This window comes from Babylonia areolata, chromosome 13 (assembly GCF_041734735.1).
Source record: "Babylonia areolata isolate BAREFJ2019XMU chromosome 13, ASM4173473v1, whole genome shotgun sequence".
NCBI lineage: Eukaryota > Metazoa > Mollusca > Gastropoda > Neogastropoda > Buccinidae > Babylonia > Babylonia areolata.
This window is the reverse complement of record NC_134888.1, coordinates 21624349-21646848: the sequence shown is the minus strand read 5'-3', so window position 1 is coordinate 21646848 and position 22500 is coordinate 21624349. Positions and strand designations below refer to the sequence as shown.

The following is a 22500-nucleotide window of genomic DNA, read 5'->3' as shown; positions in this document are numbered from 1 at the left end:
AGAAGAAGAAGAAGGAGAAGAAGAAGAAGGAGAAGAAGAAGAAGAAGAAGAAGAAGGAGAAGAAGAAGAAGAAGAAGAAGAAGAAGAAGGAGAAGAAGAAGAAGGAGAAGAAGAAGAAGAATACATCGCCAAAAATACCAGCCCTACTCTGTCACACAATAGACGAACAAAAGACACAATGAGGTAGAAAAAGAAAGAAAAAAAAAGGAAGAAGAAAAAGAACAGAAAAACGGAACAAAGCCCCAAGCAAACATACACAAAAATTACTATTGTAGTTGCTGCTGATGTTGCTGTTGTAAAATTAATAATAATGATAAAAAAAAACATTATTATTATTATTAATATTATTATTATTATTATTATCTAGATAAAGACTGCATCCGAATCAAACATTGTACTACCCTCTGTGTGTGTGTGTGTGTGTATGCGCGCGCGCGCGCGGGTGGTTGGTTCCGCGGATGAATGCACGCGTCTGCGTGTGTGTGGGTGTGGGTGTGTGGTAGTGTGTGGTGGATGTGGTTGCTGCTGTCAATAAAGCGTACGCATATCGATTTTTGTCATTGTCAGTACAACAAACAGTTAATCTGACAATAAATGGTTTCAGTCAGTCAGTCAAAAAAAACCCCACAAAAAACCCCAAACAAACAAACACTATTGCAGTTGCTGCTGTTGTAAAAATAATAATGATAAAAAATTAAAATATAAATTAAAAAAAAAAAAAAAAAACTATAGTAGTTGCTGCTGCTGCTGCTGCTGCTGCCATTGTTGTTACGATAATTGATATTAATCAGTTGTCATCATCGTCATCTCAGACAGTACAAGGAAGCAAAGCGCAAAACAAAGCAAACGACCTGAGTTCCGCCTGTCACCTTGACAACCAACACCACCACCACCACAACCACCACCACCACCACCTCAAAGGCTCAGACCCATACCAGGCGCGTGCGTGAAGGTTGTTGACGTTTACCAAATACAAGTCAGTGAACTGCAGGGATGACGTCACGCTCATAACGACCCTGCCAGGTCAGTTAAACACTGGGAGGGCGGTGGAAGGAGGGGAGGGAGAGGGAACACGGAGAGGGCTGGTGGTGGTGGTGGTGGTGGTGGTGGTGTGTGTGTGTGTGTGTGTGTGTGTGTGTGTGTGTGTGTGTCGGAAGGGGGGGGGGGGGGGGGGGGGTGCAGGAGCTAACATGTGATGCTACCATCACACTCACTATATTATTAATATTATTATCATCTAGATAGAGACTGCATCCGAATCCAACATTGTACTACCACTACGTGGTGGGCTCTGTGTGTGTGTGTGTGTGTGTGTGTGTGTGAGCGCGTGCGGGTAGGGGGTGGTGGTGATTGGTTCCGCGGATGAATGCACGCGTGTGCGTGGGTGTGGGTGGTTGTGTGTGGTGGATGTGGTTGCTGCTGTCAATAAAACGTACGCATATCGATTTTTGTTGTTTGGTTGTTGACAGGGTGGGGAATATGAAGGAGGCGGAGGACAAGACGGAGGATGGTGATGAGGAGGAGGAAGAAGAAGGGGGAGGAGGAGGAGAAGGAGAAGAAGAAGGGGAGGAGGAGAAGAAGGGGGAGGAGGAGGAGGAGGTGAAGGAGAAGAAGAAAAAGAAGGGGGTGGGAGGAGGGGGAGGATGAGAAGAAGAAGAAGAAGGGGGAGGAGGAGGAGAAAGAGAAGACGACGACGAAGAAGAAGGACAACAACAACAACAACAACAAGTCCCTGACAAAGAAAAGAAGACCACAACAAGCACTGACACTCCACGGGCACACAACAAACTGAACAGGACCCTTGCCGCGCAAAATTGTCAACAACAACAACAACAAAAGACCAAGAAGTCAATCAGCTGTCAAAGGACAGGACACAACAAACAACTGAAACATTGAACCTGGAAGTAACACAGCCCAAGCACAGCACAACGTAACATGATGGGGACACGACACATCCACAGCACTTTAACACTTGCACGCATATCAGTGCACGCCAGCACGGAGCCACACACACACGCACACCACACACACACACACACAAACAGACACACACACACACCCACCTCAGACTGCAGAGCATCCAGGCTGTCCTCGCCAAAAGAGGCCTCCAGCAAGCGCCTCCGGGACGAAGACCTCAGCTTCCCTTGCCGCTTCTTCCGCAAGAGGGCGCGGCTCTTGCCCCGGGGGGAGGTAGTGGAGGAGGAGGCGCCGGAGTGCCCCCCTTCCCCACCCTCCGTCTCCTCCCCGTCCTCGTCCTCCTCGCTGAGGTCCTTGGACTCGTCGTCGGCGTCGTCAACGTAGTCCTCGGGCTCCGAGGTCTCCACCAGCTGGTGATGGGCGTGGGCGCTGGCACTGGCCCGGGCCCGGGAAGAACCACCGGAAGAGGAACCCGCGCCATCTTTCCCCGGCGCGCCGGCGGCGGTGCTGCGCGCGGGCCTGGGCTTCCGGGAGGCGGAGGAGCGGGACTGGCCCGGCGCGTCCCACGGTTCGTCTCCGACCGGCAGGTGCTCCTCGGCGTCGTCCTGCGAGTTGTCTTCGTCCTCGTCGTCGTCGTCCTCGTCGAAGTCGTCGTCGTCGTCCCCCCCGCCGTGGTGGTGGTGGCCGTGTCGGTTCTGCTGCTGGAGTCGTTCCCGGGCCAGGTTGCTGGCGTGGCGGCGGGCCCGGCGGATGGCCTTGCGAGATTCGTCCCGCCGCACCTCCTCCTCGTAGGCCGCGTTCCGGCTGTACTGGCCGCCCTTCCGCTGGGCCGCTTCTGCAACACAGTGAGAGGGGAGGGTACTGCAGTGCAGTGCAGAGCAGGGCAGGGCAGTGCAGGGCAGGGCAAGGCACGTGACACTCGAGGTCAAGTTGTTTTTTCCCCCCTCCCACCACCCTATCGGTCCTACCATACCAAGTGTTTTGTTTTCTTCTTTTTCTTGTTGTTGGTGGTGGTGCTTAAATAAAGCCCCAGCCGACCACAGCGGGCCATATCAGGACTGAATTTTATGCAAATCAAAATCAAGTTACTTATAATTACACCCCCCAGCAAAAAGGCCATTTCAGGACTGAATACATTAATCCGTCAATTCTTATTAAAACAACAACAACAACAACAACAAAAAGACACACTCCAAGAGAAACCAGAAGGATGTTAAAATGCCTAAACTGTTCAAACAAAACCAATTCATCACCTACGTCTCGTTCAGTCTACGTAAAACCACGTAAACACATCCACTGACCTTTCAGTCAAATCACAATCCAATCGTACATAATAACTGAAAAATTTCAAAGTGTAACGACATAAAATTATAATTTCTGCACTATTTTGCAATGGCTTACACATACGGCTTACACATATGGGTATTTGCAATACTCTCTCTTCTACCGAGCTTTGTATAACAAGGGAAAACTTCGCGATGGGCAGCCCGCGAGCGACGATGCTGTTGGCCGAGTGACCAATGTCCAGCCTGTGTCATTGGGTGTCCGACCTCCCAGCATGCATCGCAGCCCCGTATATAGTGAGCCTACATTGTAGGTTTTGGCGCTTTTTGTAAAAAAAATAAAAAAAAAAAAAATCACAAAAAAATCCACTGACCCTTCAGTCAAATCGGAATCCAATGGTTCGTACATAATAATAATTATGCTTATGGGTCAGCCTAACTGGCCACAGGGCAAGGTCCCCCCCCCCCTCCCCCTCCCCGTCAACACATTGTAAACGCTTGGCGTTTTTTCCTTAGACTCATTAAACACAAGCTATATGATGATAGCGAGGATGGCGGCTACAATAACAATAATAATGGTGATCGATAAATGATGAGAAGTGATGATGACTGTTAATCGATGATATTGATGATGAAGAGTAAAAACAAAAAAAAATCACCAAGCTGCTCTAGTAACATGTTAGTTACCATCCTACATTCCCTCCTGCCCCCCTAGAAGTGATGATGATTGTTAACCGATATTGATTATAAAGCGTAAAAAAAATTATATATATTTATATATATATCAAGATGATCCAGTAACATTGTTAGTTACCATCCTGCATCCCCTCCTCTTCCTCTACTGATGATGATGATTATTGTTAATCGATGATAATGATTATGAAACGCAAAAAAAAAAAAAGAAAAAAAAAAAAAAAAAAAAAGATCGAGTAACGTGTTAGTTCTCATCCTGCATCCCCTCCTGTCTCCCTATACCCCCCTCCTCCCCTCCCCCTCCGTTCCACAGCCACCCCCCCCCACCCCCTTCACGTCCCCTCCCCCCCCCTCCCCCCCGCCTCCCAGTCCTGTCATCAGCTGATATCAGAGGGGGATCCATCCCAGCGCCGCCAACAATCATCACCCCATCCTCTGAGGAGATCAACTGGGATCATGGTTGCCAAGACAACACGGACCTCCTCCTCGACAAATGCACGCCCCCTTGATTCCGGACAAGGGCTCCGCACACAGGCACACACACACACACACACACACGTGCGCACAGGCGCGCTCACAAGCAATACATACACGCATATGAACACACACACACACACACACACACATGCGCGAGCACACACACACACACACAAAGAGGAAAACAAAACACAAAAAAACACGCTGTTGTATTCCCTAACCTTCACCATTAAGTTGTTTTGCTCTAAACCGACTTGCTTTTCCTTTTCCTTTTCTTTCTTTCTTTTTTTTCTATTTTAAACATCACTACACATTATGACAGGAAGACGGGGGGAAGGGAGCAGGCAGGCGGGGAAGGTGGGGAAGGGGAGGGGGAAGTTAAATAAAGGAGGGAGGGAACGCAGCAGGCTGTGGAAGAAGTGGTGGGGGTGAAAAACGGGAAAGGGGGGAGGGGAGGGGACGGGAGGAAGGTGGGGAAGGTCAAGGGGGGCGGGGGGAGAGGGGGTATTTTTGGCGCGTGGTGTCATCACTAAAAGGGACAAAGACATAACTGCACGGCTCAAGTTTCTGCCCCCACCTACCCCCCCCCCCCACCCCCCCACCCCGCCTCCCCTTCCCTCAAGTCACATTTAACACGTCAACATCACCTGTGCACGTACACACATCTCTTTTCAACGTGCAGCAAGGTGAATCTTGCACGAGTGAGCACGCACGCACGCACACACACACACACACGTGCAAGTATATACGCACGCACGCATGTACGCACACACAAACACGTATGGAAGAAATAGATGTGGCTCCAAGGAATACAGGTATATGGGAATGGGGAGCCTTGAAAGTTTATTTACGTGAAGACTGTTTGAAAAGGAATGTTTTCAGACTTTTTTGGGGGGGAAAAAGGATGTATGTGTGAACTGAAAAAGGTAGTGAATTCCCGATTGGAAAGACACTACCATCAGCGGAAGATCGGAGAAAAATCTCCAAGGGACATATCAGTTTTGCTTTAAAAGGTAAGAAAATACACCCGAGTTGCAGTTCCAGGAATTAATTACACGCATGCTGTTAACCGATCCAGTAAGTCATGAAGCTGAACAGTCACGTGTTATCAATATCAAACCATCTCTGTTTTAACTCTTTCACCGCCATAGGCGACTTTAGTCGACTTGTCAGTGCCCCGCCATAGGCGACTTTAGTCGACATCCAGGGGGGGTCATGATGAAAGGACCGTTTTTCACATGGTAACAAAGCTTCAGCAGCTGCAGCCAGTTTCCTCCCTGACCCAGTTTGAAGTGAACAAAAAGCCCACTGTGTTGCTTTGACACTGATGAGCCGAAGTCTGTGACTGAGAGTATCGTATCACATGTTCGGCGCTAGCGGAGAGGTTTTTTTTTTTTTTTTTTTTTTTTTTTTTGGGGGGGGGGGGGGGGGGGGTGTTGTTTTTTTCCACACAGAAACTTGGTGATGAAACAGTTAATCAATTAAAGAAACCCTGACCTTTTTTTTTTTTTTTTTTTTTTTAAAGTAGTTCATTTCTTTATTTTTTTTTTTTATGCAGGTGTAGGAACATGAATAGCATTATAACGAGACAAACGTTGACGCCAGACCAGTTCTCGGGTTCCGGACTCAGTGACAACTTCACTGCCCAATTCAGGATGGGTAAGACGCTTATCTGCCAGTGCTGTGTCCCCTGAGGGGCTGGATTCTTTGTTGTAGGCAAGAAACTGGATTGTAGATCTGGTCACGTTTTTTTTAGGTTTTTTTTTTTCTCTGTGTGTGTGTGTGTGTGTGTTTGTGTGTGTGAGTCACTGTGTGTGTTTGTGTGTGTTTTAATCCTTTCTTTCTTTGCTTCCTTATTTTTTCGGTCCACCCCCCCCCTCCCCCCGCACCACCCCCCCCCCCCCCCCCCCCCCCCCTTCTGTTGTATTCTTCGTTCCATCCAGTTCCCCGATCCACTGCTTTGTTAATTAGCACACTCATCCTTACCTTCCCTTCCTCATGCATCATGTCTCCCTCAATACATTTTGATTAGTTTGTTTCCTTCTCTCTCTCTCTCTTTTTTTTTTTTTTTTTTTTTTTTTGTCCTACCCTTCTCTGAAAACCCCCTCAGGAAACGGAAAAGAAAGTTAATAAGGAGAAAATGGTAATTTCGGGTTTTTTTCTTCCTTCGTGTTCGGTGTTTTTTCTGTGTGTGTGTGTGTGTGTCTGTGTGTGTGTGTTTTTTTTTTTGGTTGTTTTGTGTGTGTGTGTATGTGTGTGTGTGTGTGTGAGTGTGTGTGTGTGTGTGTGAGTCCCTGTGTGTGTGTGTGTGTGTGTGTGTGTGTGTGTGTTTTAATCCTTTCTTCTTTGCTTCCTTATTTTTTCAGGTTTTTTTTGTTTTTTTTCTCTCTCGTTCCTTTCGCAGCACCATGTGCATGTGTAATGGTAATCCCAATTAGATGGAACTACAGAGAGAGAGAGAGAGAGAGAGAGAGAGAGAGAGAGAGAGCAAAAAACCCAAAAGAACAAAAACCTTTTCGTTGTTTTCTTTTTGGACTTTTGAAAAGAAGCATTTTCGTTGTTTCTGTTCAAGGACTGCGTTTACAAGACCTTTTTTTTTTCCCTTCTACTTCTTCTTTTTTTTCCTTGTTTTTTCCTTGCAGCTTTTGCTTGTTTTTCTTATAGCTTTTGCTTAATTCCTTCCTTCCGTTCTGCCTTTCTTCAACCTTGCCGTCTACCCCCCCCCCCCCCCCCACCCCACACACACTCACACACACCCCTGCCATTCCCATACGGACCCCCACTTTGTTTGCCTTTGTTGTCACAATCTTCTGTGCTCTCTCAAGGGAGAGAGACGAAGGAGAGAATGCCAATGGCTCCTGCCCTCATTGTTGTTGCGAAAGTGTGTTTCTCTCTCTCTCTCTCTCTCTCTTCCCTTACTTTCCTTATTCAGCCCCCCCCCTCCCCCCCCCCACACACACACCCTTCCTTCTTTCTCTAATTCTTTTTGTTGTTGTTGTTGTTGTTGTTGTTGTTCCCTTTCTTTCAACTCTTTCTTTCGTTTTTTTTGTTTTTGTTTTTTTTGTTTTGTTTGTTTCTCTCTTCCTTTTCTGTTTGCTTTTTTTCATGTCTTTTTTTTTTTTCTGTCTTTCTCTTTCATTAGTTCAGAAGTTCCTTTTTTTTTCTTCTTTTTTTTTCTATCGCCTGTGTGTTCCCCTCTACAGCAAGGTCACAAGAGCACAGGCCGCATGTGTATGTGCACATGTGTGCGTGCGCTACAGTCCCGTGGTTCTCAAGGTCATTTGCAACTCTGAAATTACTGCCACGTTTTTGACGGGCGCAGTAGCCGAATGGTTAAAGCGTTGGACTTTCAATCTGGTGGTCCCGGGTTCGAATCACGGTGACGGCGCCTGGTGGGTAAAGGGTGGAGATTTTTACGATCTCCCAGGTCAACATTTGTGCAGACCTGCTAGTGCCTGAACCCCCTTCGTGTGTATACGCAAGCAGAAAATCAAATACGCACGTTAAAGATCCTGTAATCCATGTCAGCGTTCGGTGGGTTATGGAAACAAGAAGATACCCAGCATGCACACCCCCGAAAGCGGAGTATGGCTGCCTACATGGCGGGGTAAAAACCGTCATACACGTAAAAGCCCACTCGCGTATATACGAGTGAACGTGGGAGTTGCAGCCCACGAACGCAGAAGAAGAAGAAGAACTGTCACGTTTTCAAGAGTTCATTATCACAACGGTTGCTGAAGGGTGTCACACACAGGCACACAAACACACACATACGCACACACACACACACACACACACAAGCATGTACGTACACACACAAACATGTGTACACACAGACACACAGTGAAATATGTATACGGACAGAGTAGCAAGAGTACATGTGGCGAACTTACCGTGTGGTTCCGTGTCACACGGACTTAGCGGCTAAGTTCAAGTAAACTGGAACCACACGATTATATAATGCATTACACACACACACACACACACACACACACACACACATCCCTTCCCACATCCACACCACAAGGCCAAACTCCATCACTTACCCCTTCGTGGGCGTCGGCCCAGTGCCGTCCTCTTCAGTTCACGTGCCTGCAGACACACCCAACACAGTGAATGATTGAAGGAAGGGAGGAAGGAAGGAAGGAGGGAGGGAAGGAAAGGGAGGGAGGAAGGAGGGAAGGAAGGGAAGAAGGGAGGTAGGAATGAAGAAGGTAGGGAGGAAGGAAGAAGGGAAGGAAGGGAGGGAGGAAGGAAGGAAGGAGTGATGGATGGAAGGAAAGAAGGGAGGGAGGAAGGAAGGAAGGAAGGAGGGAAAGAAGGAAGGAAGGGAGGGAGGAAGGAAGGGAGGTAGGTAGGAAGGAAGGAAGGAAAGAAGGGAGAAAGGAGGGAGGGAAGGAAGGAAAGAAGGGAGGGAGGAAGGAAGGAAGGAGGGAAGGAAAGAAGGGAGGTAGGTAGGAAGGAAGGAAGGAAGGAAAGAAGGGAGGTAGGAAGGAAGGAAGGAAGGAAGGAAGGAAAGAATGTAGGTAGGAAGGAGGGAAGGAAAGAATGGAGGGAGGAAGGAAGGAAGGAGGGAAGGAAGGAAAGAAGGAGGGATGGAAAGACAGAAGGAAGGCAGGAAGGAAACACAGGTGAGGAGTAAGGTGGGAAATAAGGAAGGAAGGAAGGAAGGAGGGTAGGAAAAAGAGAAAGAAATACTGAAGGCAGGGAGGAAAGGGGGAACGAAGGAAGAAAGGAAGGAAACTGAGAAAGAATGAAAGAGGGGAAGAAGGAAGCAAAGAATGAAGGAGGGATTGTAAGAAAGGAGGGAGGGAGGAAAGAATGGAGGAGGGAAGGAAGGAAAGAATGGAGGAGGGAAGGAAGAAAGAATGAAAGAGGGAAGGAAGAAGGGAAGAAGAAAAAGGTCTATGTAGGAAGAAAAGGGAAAAAAATAAAATAAAATAAAAAGGAAGGGGAGAAGGAAATGTAAAGGGGAAGGCATGGAGGAAGGAAAGAAGGAAAAGAGGAATGAAGAAGTAAATAAATGAACAATCTCGCTCATTCACTCATAACCAAACAGACACACGCACACACACACACACACAGAGAGAGAGAGAGAGAGACGCATATATAAATATAATCCTCTTCCCATCTCTCTTTTCCAACTCTCTTTCTCCCCACTTTTTCTTTCTTTCTTTCTTTTTTTCTTTCTTTTTTTTAATATTTTTTTTTTATTAACTCCTTCTCTCTTCGTCTCATTATTACTATCATCGTTCTCCACCTCCGCCCACCTCCCTCCATCCCCACTCTCCCTCCCTCCCCAGAGTGAAAAACTCCCGACGCAGTAATAAATTAGATCCGTGCACCAACTCCAACTCCCCACCACCACCACCTCCTCCAGCCCTCCAACCATTCCCCCCCCTCTCCCCGTCCACTTCTAAATCCTGCAATGTCCGTGAAATGAACTCTTAAATCATGGCAGCTCTTCAGTGGAGCCGAGAAAGAAAAAACGCAACAACAAGAAACACACCCCCTCCCTCCCCCCGGTCCGCATCCCCTCCCCCCACAACCCCGCCCCCTCCTCCAAAACAAAAACCTAAAAAAAAAACCTAAAAAACCCCAACCTTTTTCATGGGTTAAAAAAAAAAGTCTAGAAGGTGGGGGAGAGGGTTACGTTGGGAGAACATCTAAATTTATTGCTTAGGTCACGACTACGTGGATGAGGGGGTGGTGGTGGGGTATGGTAAGGGGGTTGCAAGAGAGAGAGAGAGGGAGCTAGATATATATATAGAGAGAGAGAGAGAGAGAGAGAGAGAGAGAGAGAAAGGGAGAGAGCGAGCTAGAAAGAGAGACAGAGACAGACAGAGACAGTTAGAGAGAGAGACCGAGGAAGAGAGACACACACACACACACACAGACCCACACACAGAGGGAGAAAGAGAGGGGAGAGAGAGAGGATGTGTGTGTTGGGGGGGGGGAGTGGGGGGGGGGGGGAGACACGGGGAGAGAGAGAGAGAGAGCTAGCCAGACAGACAGACAGACAGACAGACAGAGAGTGAGACAGACAGACAGTCAAAACATGACATAAACAAACAGACGACACCGACAGAGGAGACAGGCTTTTGCAATCATTCCTTTTTGCGTTTATTGCATCATGGCAAACACACTGCGGTATGAAAATAAAAGGACAAAAAAACAACAACAACAAAAAATCCCAATAAACAGGAGGGCGGCGGTGCATTGGGGGGTGGGGGGGGGTGTGTGTGGGGGGGTGACAGACTTAAAGAGAGGGCCGTAGAGCGAGAGGGAAAGAAAAAAAGGACTCTGAGAGAGAGAGAGAGAGAGAGAGAGAGAGACAGAGACGGGGAGAGAGAGAGACAGACAGAGAGAGAGAGAGAAGAAGGTGGAAGGAAGGAAGGAAGGGAGGGAGTGGGCGAAGAAGTTTTCATATCTTTGCCTTTTTTTTTTTCTTTTTTTTTTTAAAGCAGGGTTGGTTTTCTGTTTTGAGCATGAAACGCAGTAAAAATATTTAAATTTTGTTTTTAAAACCCCCCAAAAAACAAACCAAACAGAAAAACAAATAGAGAAGAAAGATAGAAAGGCAATGGAGTAACCCAAGATGATTAAATATATATATATATATATAAAAGATGATAATTCTGTCCCCTTTATTCCACTCCACTCTATTCAACCACTCCACCTTGACACTACTCTACTCTCCTTCACTCTATTCTCTTCCACTCCACTCTATTCAACCACTCCACCTCGACACTACTCTACTCTCCTTCACTCTATTCTCTTCCACTCCACTCTATTCAACCACTCCACCTTGACACTACTCTACTCTCCTTCACTCTATTCTCTTCCACTCCACTCTATTCAACCACTCCACCTTGACACTACTCTCCTTCATTCTATTCTCTTCCACTCCACTCTATTCAACCACTCCACCTTGACACTACTCTTCTTTCCTTCACTCTATTCTCTTCCACTCCACTCTATTCAACCACTCCACCTTGACACTACTCTACTCTCCTTCACTCTGTTCTCTTCCACTCCATTCAACCACTCCACCTTCACACTACTTTACTTTCCTTTACTCTATTCTCTTCCACTCCACTCTATTCAACCACTCCACCTTGACACTACTCTACTCTCCTTCACTCTATTCTCTTCCACTCCACTCTATTCAACCACTCCACCTCGACACTACTCTACTCTCCTTCACTCAGTTCTCTTCCACTCCACTCTATTCAACCACTCCACCTTGACACTACTCTTCTTTCCTTAACTCTATTCTCTTCCACTCCACTCTATTCAACCACTCCACCTTGACACTACTCTACTCTCCTTCACTCTGTTCTCTTCCACTCCGCTCTATTCAACCACTCCACCTTGACACTACTCTACTCTCCTTCACTCTATTCTCTTCCACTCCACTCTATTCAACCACTCCACCTTGACACTACTCTACTCTCCTTCACTCTATTCTCTTCCACTCCACTCTATTCAACCACTCCACCTTGACACTACTCTACTCTCCTTCACTCTGTTCTCTTCCACTCCACTCTATTCAACCACTCCACCTTGACACTACTCTACTCTCCTTCACTCTATTCTCTTCCACTCCACTCTAATTCAACCACTCCACCTTGACACTACTCTACTCTCCTTCACTCTGTTCTCTTCCACTCCACTCTATTCAACCACTCCACCTTGACACTGCTCTACTCTCCTTCACTCTGTTCTCTTCCACTCTGCTCCATTCAACCACTCACCTTTAACACTGCTTTCCTTCACTCTATTCTCATCCGCTCCACTCTATTCAAAGCGACAAAGAGGGAGGGGGAGGGGGGGGAGGGAGAAAAGCAGAACAGCGCGAGAGAAAGTTATTTTGGGAAGGTGGCAGGGAAGAAAAAAAAAAAGAAAGAAAGAAAGAAGAAGAAGAAAAAAAAAAGAAAGCACAGTTGTTTAAACCAATTTTACTTACTTCCAAATTCAACTTTCCCACCCTTCCCCCCCAGTGAAAGATGTGAATGCTAGAGGGTCAGTTGAAGGTATGTGTTAAAAAAAAAAAGAAGAATAAAAATGCCCCACTCCCCATCCCCCAAAACATAGGGAGACAGAGAGACAGAGGGGGGGAGGGGGGGGGGAACAGAGAGAGACAGAGAGACAGAAGAGAGACACAGAGAGAGAGAAGAGACACACAGAGAAAGAAGAGACAGAGAGAGTGAGAGAAGAGGGAGGGAGAGAGAGAGGGGGAGAGAGAGAGGAGAGAGAGAGAGGAGACAGAGAGAGAGAGAGACAGACAGACACACACACACACACAGAAGAGAGAGACAGAGGGAGAGAGAGAGAAAGAGAGAGAGGGAGAAGAAAGCGACAGGGAGAGAGAGACACACAGAGAACGACAGAGAGAGACAGAGAAAAAAGACAGAGAGAGAAAAGACAGAGAGACAGAGACACAGAGAGAGAGAGAAGAGACAGAGACAGAGAGAGAGGGGGGTTAAAACGAAGGCAAGAGAACCCACCTTCTGGTTGGTACTGGACAGACGACGGCGCTGGGTGCGACTTCTGGCGCGCTTCTTGTTCATCCGCTTGTTCTTTCTCTCCCTCTCCTCCTCCTTGCCCCGAATCAGCGCTCTCTGAGGACAGACAGACAGACAGACAGACACCATCAATGATGATGATGATGATGATGATGAGGAGAACTATCATCATAATCATTGTTATCAGCTTACACTCAAACAGCTAGAGAGACTCGCTGTTGATTACAGCTTTTTTCTTTTTTTTTTTGATAGTGGAGGAGAGCAAAGTGTGTGTGTGTGTGTGTGTGTGTGTGTGTGTGTGTGTGTGTGTGTGTGTGTGTATGTGAGAGAGGAAAATGGTGGTTGTTGTTTTTACGGGGGGGAGGGGGGAAAGAGGGGAGTGGGGGGGGGGGGGGGTAGACGTGCAGTGAGGGGCGTGTAGAGTTTCTTTCTTAAGGCTCCCAAAAACGTTTAAAAAAACAAACAAACAACAAAACAAAAAAAACACGTTCAGAGCCTTGAAACACTGTCATTTCTTCGGGAAAAGGCATTCAAAAAGAGAGAGAGGGGTTAAAAAGTACACATGAGCATTACTAGCATATGAGCACTTATCTGAAGCAACGTCGTACAGTCAACAGGAAGGGGCAGTGCGCTACAGCAGTCACAGAGAGAGAGCTGAGAAAAGACTGGGGCCTTACAGGCACACATGCCAGGCACGCACATACACATGCACGCGAACACACACACACACACACATATCTATATATATACACACATCTATCTACCTATCTATATACATATATATATATATATATAGAGAGAGAGAGAGAGAGAGAGAGAGAGAGAGAGAGAGAGAGAGATGGGAGGGAGGTGAAACGACAGAGAGAGAGAGAGAGAGAGAGAAAGGGTAGGGGTGGGGGTAGGGGGGGGGGACAGAAAGAGCGAGAGGGGGAAACAACTACAAGAGACAGACAGACAGAGGGATGGAGGCGAGAACACTCACCACACACACACACACACACACACACACACACACACACACACACACACACACACACACACAGCACACGCAAACACACTCAAAGAGGTGGGCAAAAGTAATGGTAAAATAACATTATACTAAAAGTATTGATTAGTCATCACGATGCGTTACAATCACACACACACACACACACACACACACACACACATAAACACACTCAGAAAAGCCTCTCCCAGTCACGAGCCACACTCAAAAAAACAAAACAAAAAAACAAGAGCACCGCATTATCATTATTGAACAAGAGCCAAATGTTGCGAGCAAGCGCTGTTGCGATCTGATAAATGTTATCCTTCCAAACTTTTTCCCCCGTTTCGTTTTTTTGCTGATAAGCAGCTGCCGGTGAAAGCATTTCAAGTGGTCTAAATGTGGCTGTAGTTTGATGCTATCCAAAGTGATTTTGAAATGGCTGTTTTGGGGTTGTTTCTTTTGCTCTCTTTGGTGGGTGGGGGTGGGGGGGGGGGGGGGAGGGGGTTGTATGTGGTTAAATTGTGCTTGGTTTTTTGCTGGTTTTCTTTTGCATTGCTTTGTATTGACTCTTTATTTTGTTCTTGTTTTTTCCTTTTTTGTGTTTGGTTTTGTCTTTGCTGTTTGTTTTGATTTATTTTAATATATATATATATATATATATATATATATATATATATATATATATATATATATATATATATAGTTTAGCAGTGGTTACGTTAATGATGCGAGAACGATCACGATTTTTTAAAAATGAAAACAATGATGACTGTGATGATCACGTCAAGAATGATGATGAGGTAATGATGACATCTAAAAGACGCACCCTTTTGTCGCACTCTTGAGAGAGAGACAGACAGACAGACAGAGAGACAGACAGAGACAGACATAGAGAGAGTTAAATTAGATTTTTTTTTTCTTTCTCTGAGCACTTTCAAACAGAAACAAAGTTAAATCAGACAGACGTATTTCGAAGCACACACCCTTTTGGCACGCCTCTTCATAAAGAGACAGCGCGCGACAGAGACAACAGAAACATATTTGATACAAAAGCAGACATCCTTCATAGCACGTACCCTTTTAGCGCGCTCCTCTCGGGAGAGGGCGAGGTCCTCTTTCTTGGCCTTTGCCCCTGCCCCCTCTGAGGGCCGCTCCCCTCCCTTGCCCTGTCCCCCTCCAACTCCCGTGTCCGTGTCCGCTTCCAGCGTGTCCGCGTCCGACCCCTGTGACGTCACGGCGGCCTTGGGCCGTTCGCTGCTCCGCTCCTGGCTGCGGGGCTTGCTGCGCCTGTGTTTGTCGCCCCTGCTTCCGGCCGCCGGCTTGGACTTCCTGCGGCTGATGGTGGTCTCGAGTTCCTCGAGGTCCTTCTCCACCTCCGCCAGCTGCTCAATCTGCACGCTGAACGAGTCCAGGGAGGAGTGGGAGGGAGGAGGGGGCGCGGGGGGTGCCTCGGCCGCCTTAATTTTCCTGGACCGGGACTTGGAGTTCTTGAGGCGCTCCAGCTTCTTCAGCAGGTCCGAGGACTTGGCGGGCAGCGCTCCCCCTCCTCCTCCTCCGGACCGCTGCTGCTGCTGCGCCAGCTTCTTGCGCTTCTCTGAGCGCTTGGTCTTCTCCTGGGCTGAGGGGGCGGAGAAGGGCGAGGGGGACTTGATGCCCTCCGGACCCTGGTCCGGGCCCCCCACCAGCAGCTTCGTGTCGTCCGGGTCGTCCAGCTTGACGTCCTCGGCTTTGGGCTGGTCCATGTCGGGCCCTTGGAAGTCCGGCAGCGAGGGGAGGAGCGAGGAGGAGTCCAGACCACCCTCCCGGCCGGCCGGGGAGGTGCTGTGCACGAAGGGCGCCACGTTGGCCACGGGGATGTTCTTCTGGTAACCCCACGGTCGGTCCAGCGAGTTCCTTCGGATGCCCTCGGGGCGGGGCCTGCTCAGCTGCTGCCCCGACCCCTGAGACACCTGACCTTGACCCGCAGGGTCAGATGAGCGGTCGAGGTCCGACATGGAGCTGCTGAGCCTCCTGGCTAACCCCGAGTCCCCCTTCTCCGGGGGCGTGTCCTCAATGCTGATGGCCGTCAGGGTGGAAGGGGAGGACGCCGAGGTCACGGGGACCGTGGTGACGGTGGTGGGGGTGGTGTCCGCTGGCGCGGCTTTGCTCCCGCCGTCACTACCACTACTACTGCCACTGCCACCCGCTTTCTCCGACGCCGAACCAGTCGGGCCGGGAGCGGCCGTGGCAGCACTGAGCGCAGGTCCCGCGGCACTGCCGCCCGACACTGCTGTGGCCGACCCGCCACTGACGCCGGCACTGACGCCGGAGCGGACCAGGTTGCTGGGCTGTCTGGTGGAGGAGCGGCTCCTGATGGGCGCCGAGGGGTCCAGTTCCGGCGGGTCGTCGTTCTGGCCGGACCCCACGTCAGAGTCCCCCTTCTCCTGGGGGCTGAGGATGGGCATCTTGGGGGAGGAAGGGGGAGGACTAGAGGAGAACTGACGTATCCTGTTATAGTCCGCCTTGGCGCTCTGGGGAAGCCCCGGGGAGCCCCCGGACCCCCCGATGTATTTCTTCAGCGACTCGTCCTGGTTGACGGCGTTCAGGATCATGCGCTTCCGGGACAGGATCTTACTGCTGGAGGGGGGCGGGGGCGGCGGGGCTGGGGAGGCGGGTTTCGGGGTGGTGGCGGAGGCGATGGTGGGAGAGCTGGGGATGGAGATGGACAGCGGAGTCAGGAACTCCTCCGAGGGCTTGCTGTTGCTGTTGTTGCTGCCGGTGTTGGCGGCCGCTGCCGACGGCTCTTCCTTGGTCTCGCCGCTGTCCGTGGCGGCAGTCACGCCGTCCCCGGCGCCATCCTCTTTACTCCTGACGCCCGCCCTGCCGGGGGGACCACTGCCGCTCACCGGCAGCGGCCTCTGGAAGGACCCCTCATCTCCGGCACCCTCCGAGGCCGGCAGGTCCTCCATCCCCGCGGCCCGCACCTCGGACACGCTGACATCAGAGCGGGCAGCACTGGGGGGTCGGGAGCGCCGGTCCGCGCTGTCCGAGCGCGGCCGTGACTCGGCGGTCCCTGGGGAAGGCAGCAGTCTGCCGTGAGGCGACTCCTCCCGCGGGCGACAGCCTGCGCCGGCCGTGTCCGAGGGCTTGAGAGGCGCGGGGCGGTCGGCGGGGACGTTGGTCGGGGTGGGGAACCGGGCGGGGCTGGTGTGGGCGGGGCTCTTGGTGGCGGTGGGGGTGGTGGAGTGGGGTCTGAAGGAGAAGGGGCTGCCCTTGACGTCCTCCGCCTTGCCGCCCTGCTGCGGGGTGTTCCTCTGCTCCTGGCTCAGCCCGTGGTCCGGGGTGCCCGCCTTGCGCACCACCACACTCTGCGGGGCCTGCTCCCGCAGCTTGACTGGGTAGGCCTCCAGCGATTCGTGGCTGGCGGCACGTGCTGGAGAGGCGCGTGACAGCGCGGGGTGCTGGTGGGGCCACGACATGGACAGCCTGTCCTCGCCGGGGTACTCTGCTCGGGGCTCCGGGGCCGCCATCTTGCCCTTCTCCTGCTGGTTCTGCTGCTGCTGCTGGAAGGGGCTGAGAGTGTCCTGGCCAGAGTACCGCCTCTCGCCCATGCCCAGCACCACCACTTCCGGCTTGACGTCGGCAGGGAAGTGCACCTGCTGGTGCGGGTGCATGTCGTACTGGTGGCGTGACGACGGCTGCTGCTGCTGCTGCTGCAGACTTCGTGGCGCGTTCTGCTGGAGATGAGGCTGTTGCTGATGAAGCTGGTGCTGCTTAGCCTGCTGCTCCCGCATGGCCTGCATGTGTCGCTGCTGTTGTTGTTGTTGTTGTTGGTGATGGTGGAGCTGTTGCTGTTGTTGCTTCTGTTGCTGATGCTGCAGCGCTTGCTGCTGTTGCTGGTAGTGTTGCTGTAGCTGCTGGTCGTACTTGTGCTGGGCGTAGTGCTGAGAGGACTGGGCCGCCAGGGCGTGCTGGGCAGACATCTGATCGACTCGACTGGCGGAGCTGGTGGTGGGGTGGTGGGGGTGGGCGCGGTGGGAGGAGGAGGAGGAGGAGGCGGAGGAGGAGGAGGACGAGGACGCAGAGGAGGCCAGCGCTTTGGGCGGGTAGGCGTGCTGCTGATGCCGCTGGAACTGCTGCCTCTGCTGCTGCATGGTCCGATGCATCTGCTCCTCCGTCATGCCCACTCGGGGCACCGCCTCCCGGTACCCCCCGTCCTGCCTGCTGGGGTACCCGTCCTGCCTGCTGGGGTACCCGGCCTGCTGCTGGCTGTGCCGCGCTTTCAGCTGACCTTGACCCGCCATGGCCTCGGGCCTCATGCTCACGTGCTGCACGCGCTCCACCTGCGAGTGTAGCGAGGACAGGTGGGCCGACCCTCCTTTGACCATTTTGGGCAGGAGGGAAGGGGAGCATTCCTCCACTTTGCCCTCGAAGCTCATCTCGATGCCGTGAGATCGGGACTGGGACCCTCCACCACTGCTGCTGATACTGGTCTGGGCGTGGGGGCGATCAGCCCCCGGGGGGTGGTAGCTGGCGGCGTGGGGGGCCTTGGGGGGCAAGTGTCCGTGTCCAGCCATGGCCGCCGGGTCCGTCATGTAGGGGCCGGGGGCCATGCTCACCGGGTGGGGGTAGGCGTGGTGGTGGTGTGGGGGGACCTGTCCGTGCAACCCGTCCTTCTTCATCACTGCACCACCTCCACCACCACTACTACTCTTACTCGGGACCGAACCCAGGCCGGGCGGCCACTCCGCGGAAACCGTGCCTCTCTCCGCCGCCGCCGACGACGACGCCGGGTACTGGCTGTGGTAAGTCTCTTTGGACAGCGACGTCACTTCCGGGGCCGAGGATAGCAGGTCGTGTCGGGGTTTCTTGGGCACGGAGGAATGCATCATCAAGTCCCCGCGGTCCCCGAAGAGCGCCGCCGAAGGGCTGGCCTCCCCCGCCGAACGCTTGCGGGCCTTGACCGACAGGTCCAGCGGGGCGTCGCCGGGCCGCGCAGGTTCCGGTCGGGACAGGTCCAGGGGCACGCCGCTCGTGCTCCCGCCGCCGCCGCACGCTTTGCCGCCCGGGACTGCGTCGGCCTTGCCTTCATGCCCGCCCTGGGGGGTCGCCGCCTTGACCGCCGGGGTTCCCAGTTGTATGGAGCCTTTGCCCAGAACTCCAGGTGGCGCCAGACCCGCGGCGCCGGTCCCCATCAGGCCCGAGGTCACGTGACGGGAAGAAGAGGAGGAGGAGGAGGCGGTGCCGGCGGCGCTGGGCCCCCCACCCACGCCCTCCCCCATGTGCTGCACGCGCGGCTCCCCCGTCTGGATGGACCCCACAGGAGGCTGCGCGCGCATCATGGACCGCTCCCCGCTCACGTGCTTGCTGACGTCAGAGGCGGCGAGAGGGCGGCTCATCATGGCGGAGCCCGAAGAGGAAGAGGAAGAGGCGGCCATCCAGCGGCTGTACTCAGCGGCGGTGGACGGGGAGGGGGGAGCGTGTCCGTGGGCGGAGTGTCCGTGGGGATGCACGTGCGGGTGGTGCTGGGGGTAGCGGGAGGGGTCCTTGGCCCCGGGCGACACCATGGGGTGGCCGGCAGAGTGGCCTCCTCCACCAGCGGTGGCCGGGTGGGGGGATGCGTGGGAGGCCGGGTGGATCTGGGGGCTGGGTGGACCATACCCGGGGGCCGCCCCGCTCCGGGATGACGACGACGTCATGCCCCTGCTCCCCCCGGGCGGCACGGCGTGGGGGTGGTGGGGGTGCTGTAAGGGGGCCTGGGGGTGGTGGGGGTGGGGCATGGAGTGGTGGCCCGAGGAGGACGCCAGTTTGGGCGGCGCGTGCATGCTCATGTGGGCCGAGCCGTGGGAATACGCCTCCTGGGTCTTCTGCTGCTGATGCTGATGCTGCAGCTGCTGTTGCTGTTGCTGTTGTTGCTGATGGTGTTGCTGTGGGTGGTGATGATGCTGCGTGTGCATCATCATTTTCTGCTGCTGGCTGAGATGGCTGCCGCTGCCGCTGACGCCGCCGTTCCGCTGAGACAGCACGTGACTCCGACCGCCGTCAACTACGGCGCCGTCCTCTCCGCCGGAGGAGGACCCGTGGCGGTAGCCGGCCGCCGCGGCCTGGGAGGAGCTGAGCGAGGCCGTGCGGTGCTTGGAGGGGTCCATGCGGGCCATGTCCGCCCGACCGGAAGAGGCCGAGTGGGCCTCCGGCATCATGGGGTACACCGCGTACTGCTGCGGGTGCAGGCCCGGCACCCCGCCGTTGGCCATCTGGCCGCTGGAGGTCGGGTAGCCCGAGGAGGAGGAGGAAGAGGAGGAGCTGGGCGTCTTGAAGACGCCCGAGGAGGCGATGGCAGAGGGCCGGGCGGCGGTAGCGTCCTTCTTCATGCCGGCGGCGGCCGCCATCTGCATGGCCTGCAGACTGCTGTGGTGCGGGTGGTGGGGGTGGTGGGGGCTCAGCTGGGCCGACGGCTGGGGCTGCTGCTGGGGGTGGTGGGGGTGAGGGTGGGGCGCGGCGGCGGGGTGATGGTGGGGGTGGTGGTGGGGCGCCATGGCGGCCTGCTGGGAGTGGGGGTGGGGGTAGGCGTGGTGCGAGGCGGCGGTGGCGGCGGCGGCGTGGGGGTGCTGCTGCTGAGAGCTGGGCGACGTCAGGGACGACCCCGAGCCCCGGTGGTGGTGATGCTGAGGCAGGCCCGAGTGGTGGGGGGAGGCCTGTGGGTGCTGCTGGGGGTGGGAGCGCATCTGCTGGAGGTGCGGGGGCTGGACGCCGGCGTGGAGCGCCGACGGGTCCTGAGAGCCGCGGTAGGCGTGGTGGGGGGCAGCGGCGGTACCACCGCTACCGGTCCCCGAACCCCCAGACAGGTGCTTAGCGCGGGAGGAGGAGGAGGAGGAAGAAGAAGAGGAGGAGGAGGAGGTGGCGGAGGAAGGGGCGGAGGCGGAGGGGGAGGGGGGCACTCCCGTCATGTACATCTCAGGGGGCTGGGCGCGCGCCATGGCGGCCTGCCCCTCCCTCACCACCCCGCCGCCTCCTCCTCCCCCGCCCGGGTCGGGCCTGGGCAGGCAGCCGGGCACGGTCGGGTGCATGGCGTAGCCTGGGGGTCCAGTCAGGGACATGGTGAGGGAGATGGGGGCCGGGGGCCCTCGGGGGGCCGGGGGCTGTGGGGGCGCTGGCCCGCCACCCCCGTCCTTGTAGTTCTGCATGGGGCGCTGCTGCTGCTGCTGCTGCTGCTGCTGCTGTTGTTGTCGGCATTCACTTGGTCCTGGAACACAAACACACACACACAGGTCACCACACTGCGTTACGTTGCGTCAAATCTGCAAAAGTAGTCTAGTAGTCAGGCACTTTTCGTCCCTCAAAAGAGTTCTCATTGATACGTAAATTTATCGAATATGTAACTGCAGTACTTCCCCGCATTTCACTCACTTTTTTTTATTTGATTAAAACCACTTATCTTTTTACAGACAATGCAGGGATACTTTTTTAAGTAATTATGTTAACTTGTATATAAAACAGAATAACAGACTGGACGCGAATTTGGAACCGTTACCGAAATTTTATGGATAAGACGGCGAGTGTAGGTTACAAATTTGAGACGGACGGAGGTGAGGGTGTAAACAAACAGCATGAACACATTCACACTGTCAACACGCCGAACATGAACACACCCACACTGTCAACACGCCGAACATGAACACACCCACACTGTCAACACGCCGAACATGAACACACCCACACTGTCAACACGCCGAACACGAACACAATCACACTGTCAACACGCCGAACACGAACACATCCACACACCCACACTGTCAACAAGCCGAACATGAACACATTCACACTGTCAACAAACCGAACATGAACACATCCACACTGTCAACAAACTGAACACGAACACATTCACACTGTCAACAAGCCGAACATGAACACATTCACACTGTCAACACGCCGAACATGAACACACCCACACTGTCAACAAACCGAACATGAACACATCCACACTGTCAACAAACCGAACATGAACACATTCACACTGTCAACAAACCGAACATGAACACACCCACACTGTCAACACGCCGAACACGAACACACCCACACTGTCAACACGCCGAACATGAACACACCCACACTGTCAACAAACCGAACATGAACACACCCACACTGTCAACAAGCCGAACATGAACACATCCACACTGTCAACAAACCGAACATGAACACACCCACACTGTCAACACGCCGAACACGAACACACCCACACTGTCAACACGCCGAACACGAACACACCCACACTGTCAACAAGTCGAAAATAGAACACATTCACACTGTCAACACGCCGAACATGAACACACCCACACTGTCAACACGCCGAACACGAACACACCCACACTGTCAACACGCCGAACATGAACACACCCACACTGTCAACAAGTCGAAAATAGAACACATCCACACTGTCAACACGCCGAACATGAACACACCCACACTGTCAACACGCCGAACATGAACACACCCACACTGTCAACACGCCGAACATGAACACATCCACACTGTCAACACGCCGAACATGAACACACCCACACTGTCAACACGCCGAACATGAACACACCCACACTGTCAACACGCCGAACATGAACACACCCACACTGTCAACACG

General features: G+C 52.9%; 1 protein-coding gene across 1 annotated transcript in view; it reads right to left on the bottom strand.

The window, feature by feature from the left end:
- The window catches only part of LOC143289139 (uncharacterized), a 215185-nt gene that overhangs the window by 80065 nt on the left and 112620 nt on the right, over window positions 1-22500 (bottom strand). Inside the window, exons 4-7 of the mRNA XM_076598023.1 lie at window positions 14963-21108; window positions 12881-12994; window positions 8417-8462; window positions 2064-2752 (exon numbers count right to left, since the gene is read on the bottom strand). Coding sequence (XP_076454138.1) covers window positions 2064-2752; window positions 8417-8462; window positions 12881-12994; window positions 14963-21049 — 6936 coding nt within the window. The 5' untranslated portion in view covers window positions 21050-21108. The remainder of the gene's footprint in view (window positions 1-2063; window positions 2753-8416; window positions 8463-12880; window positions 12995-14962; window positions 21109-22500) is intronic.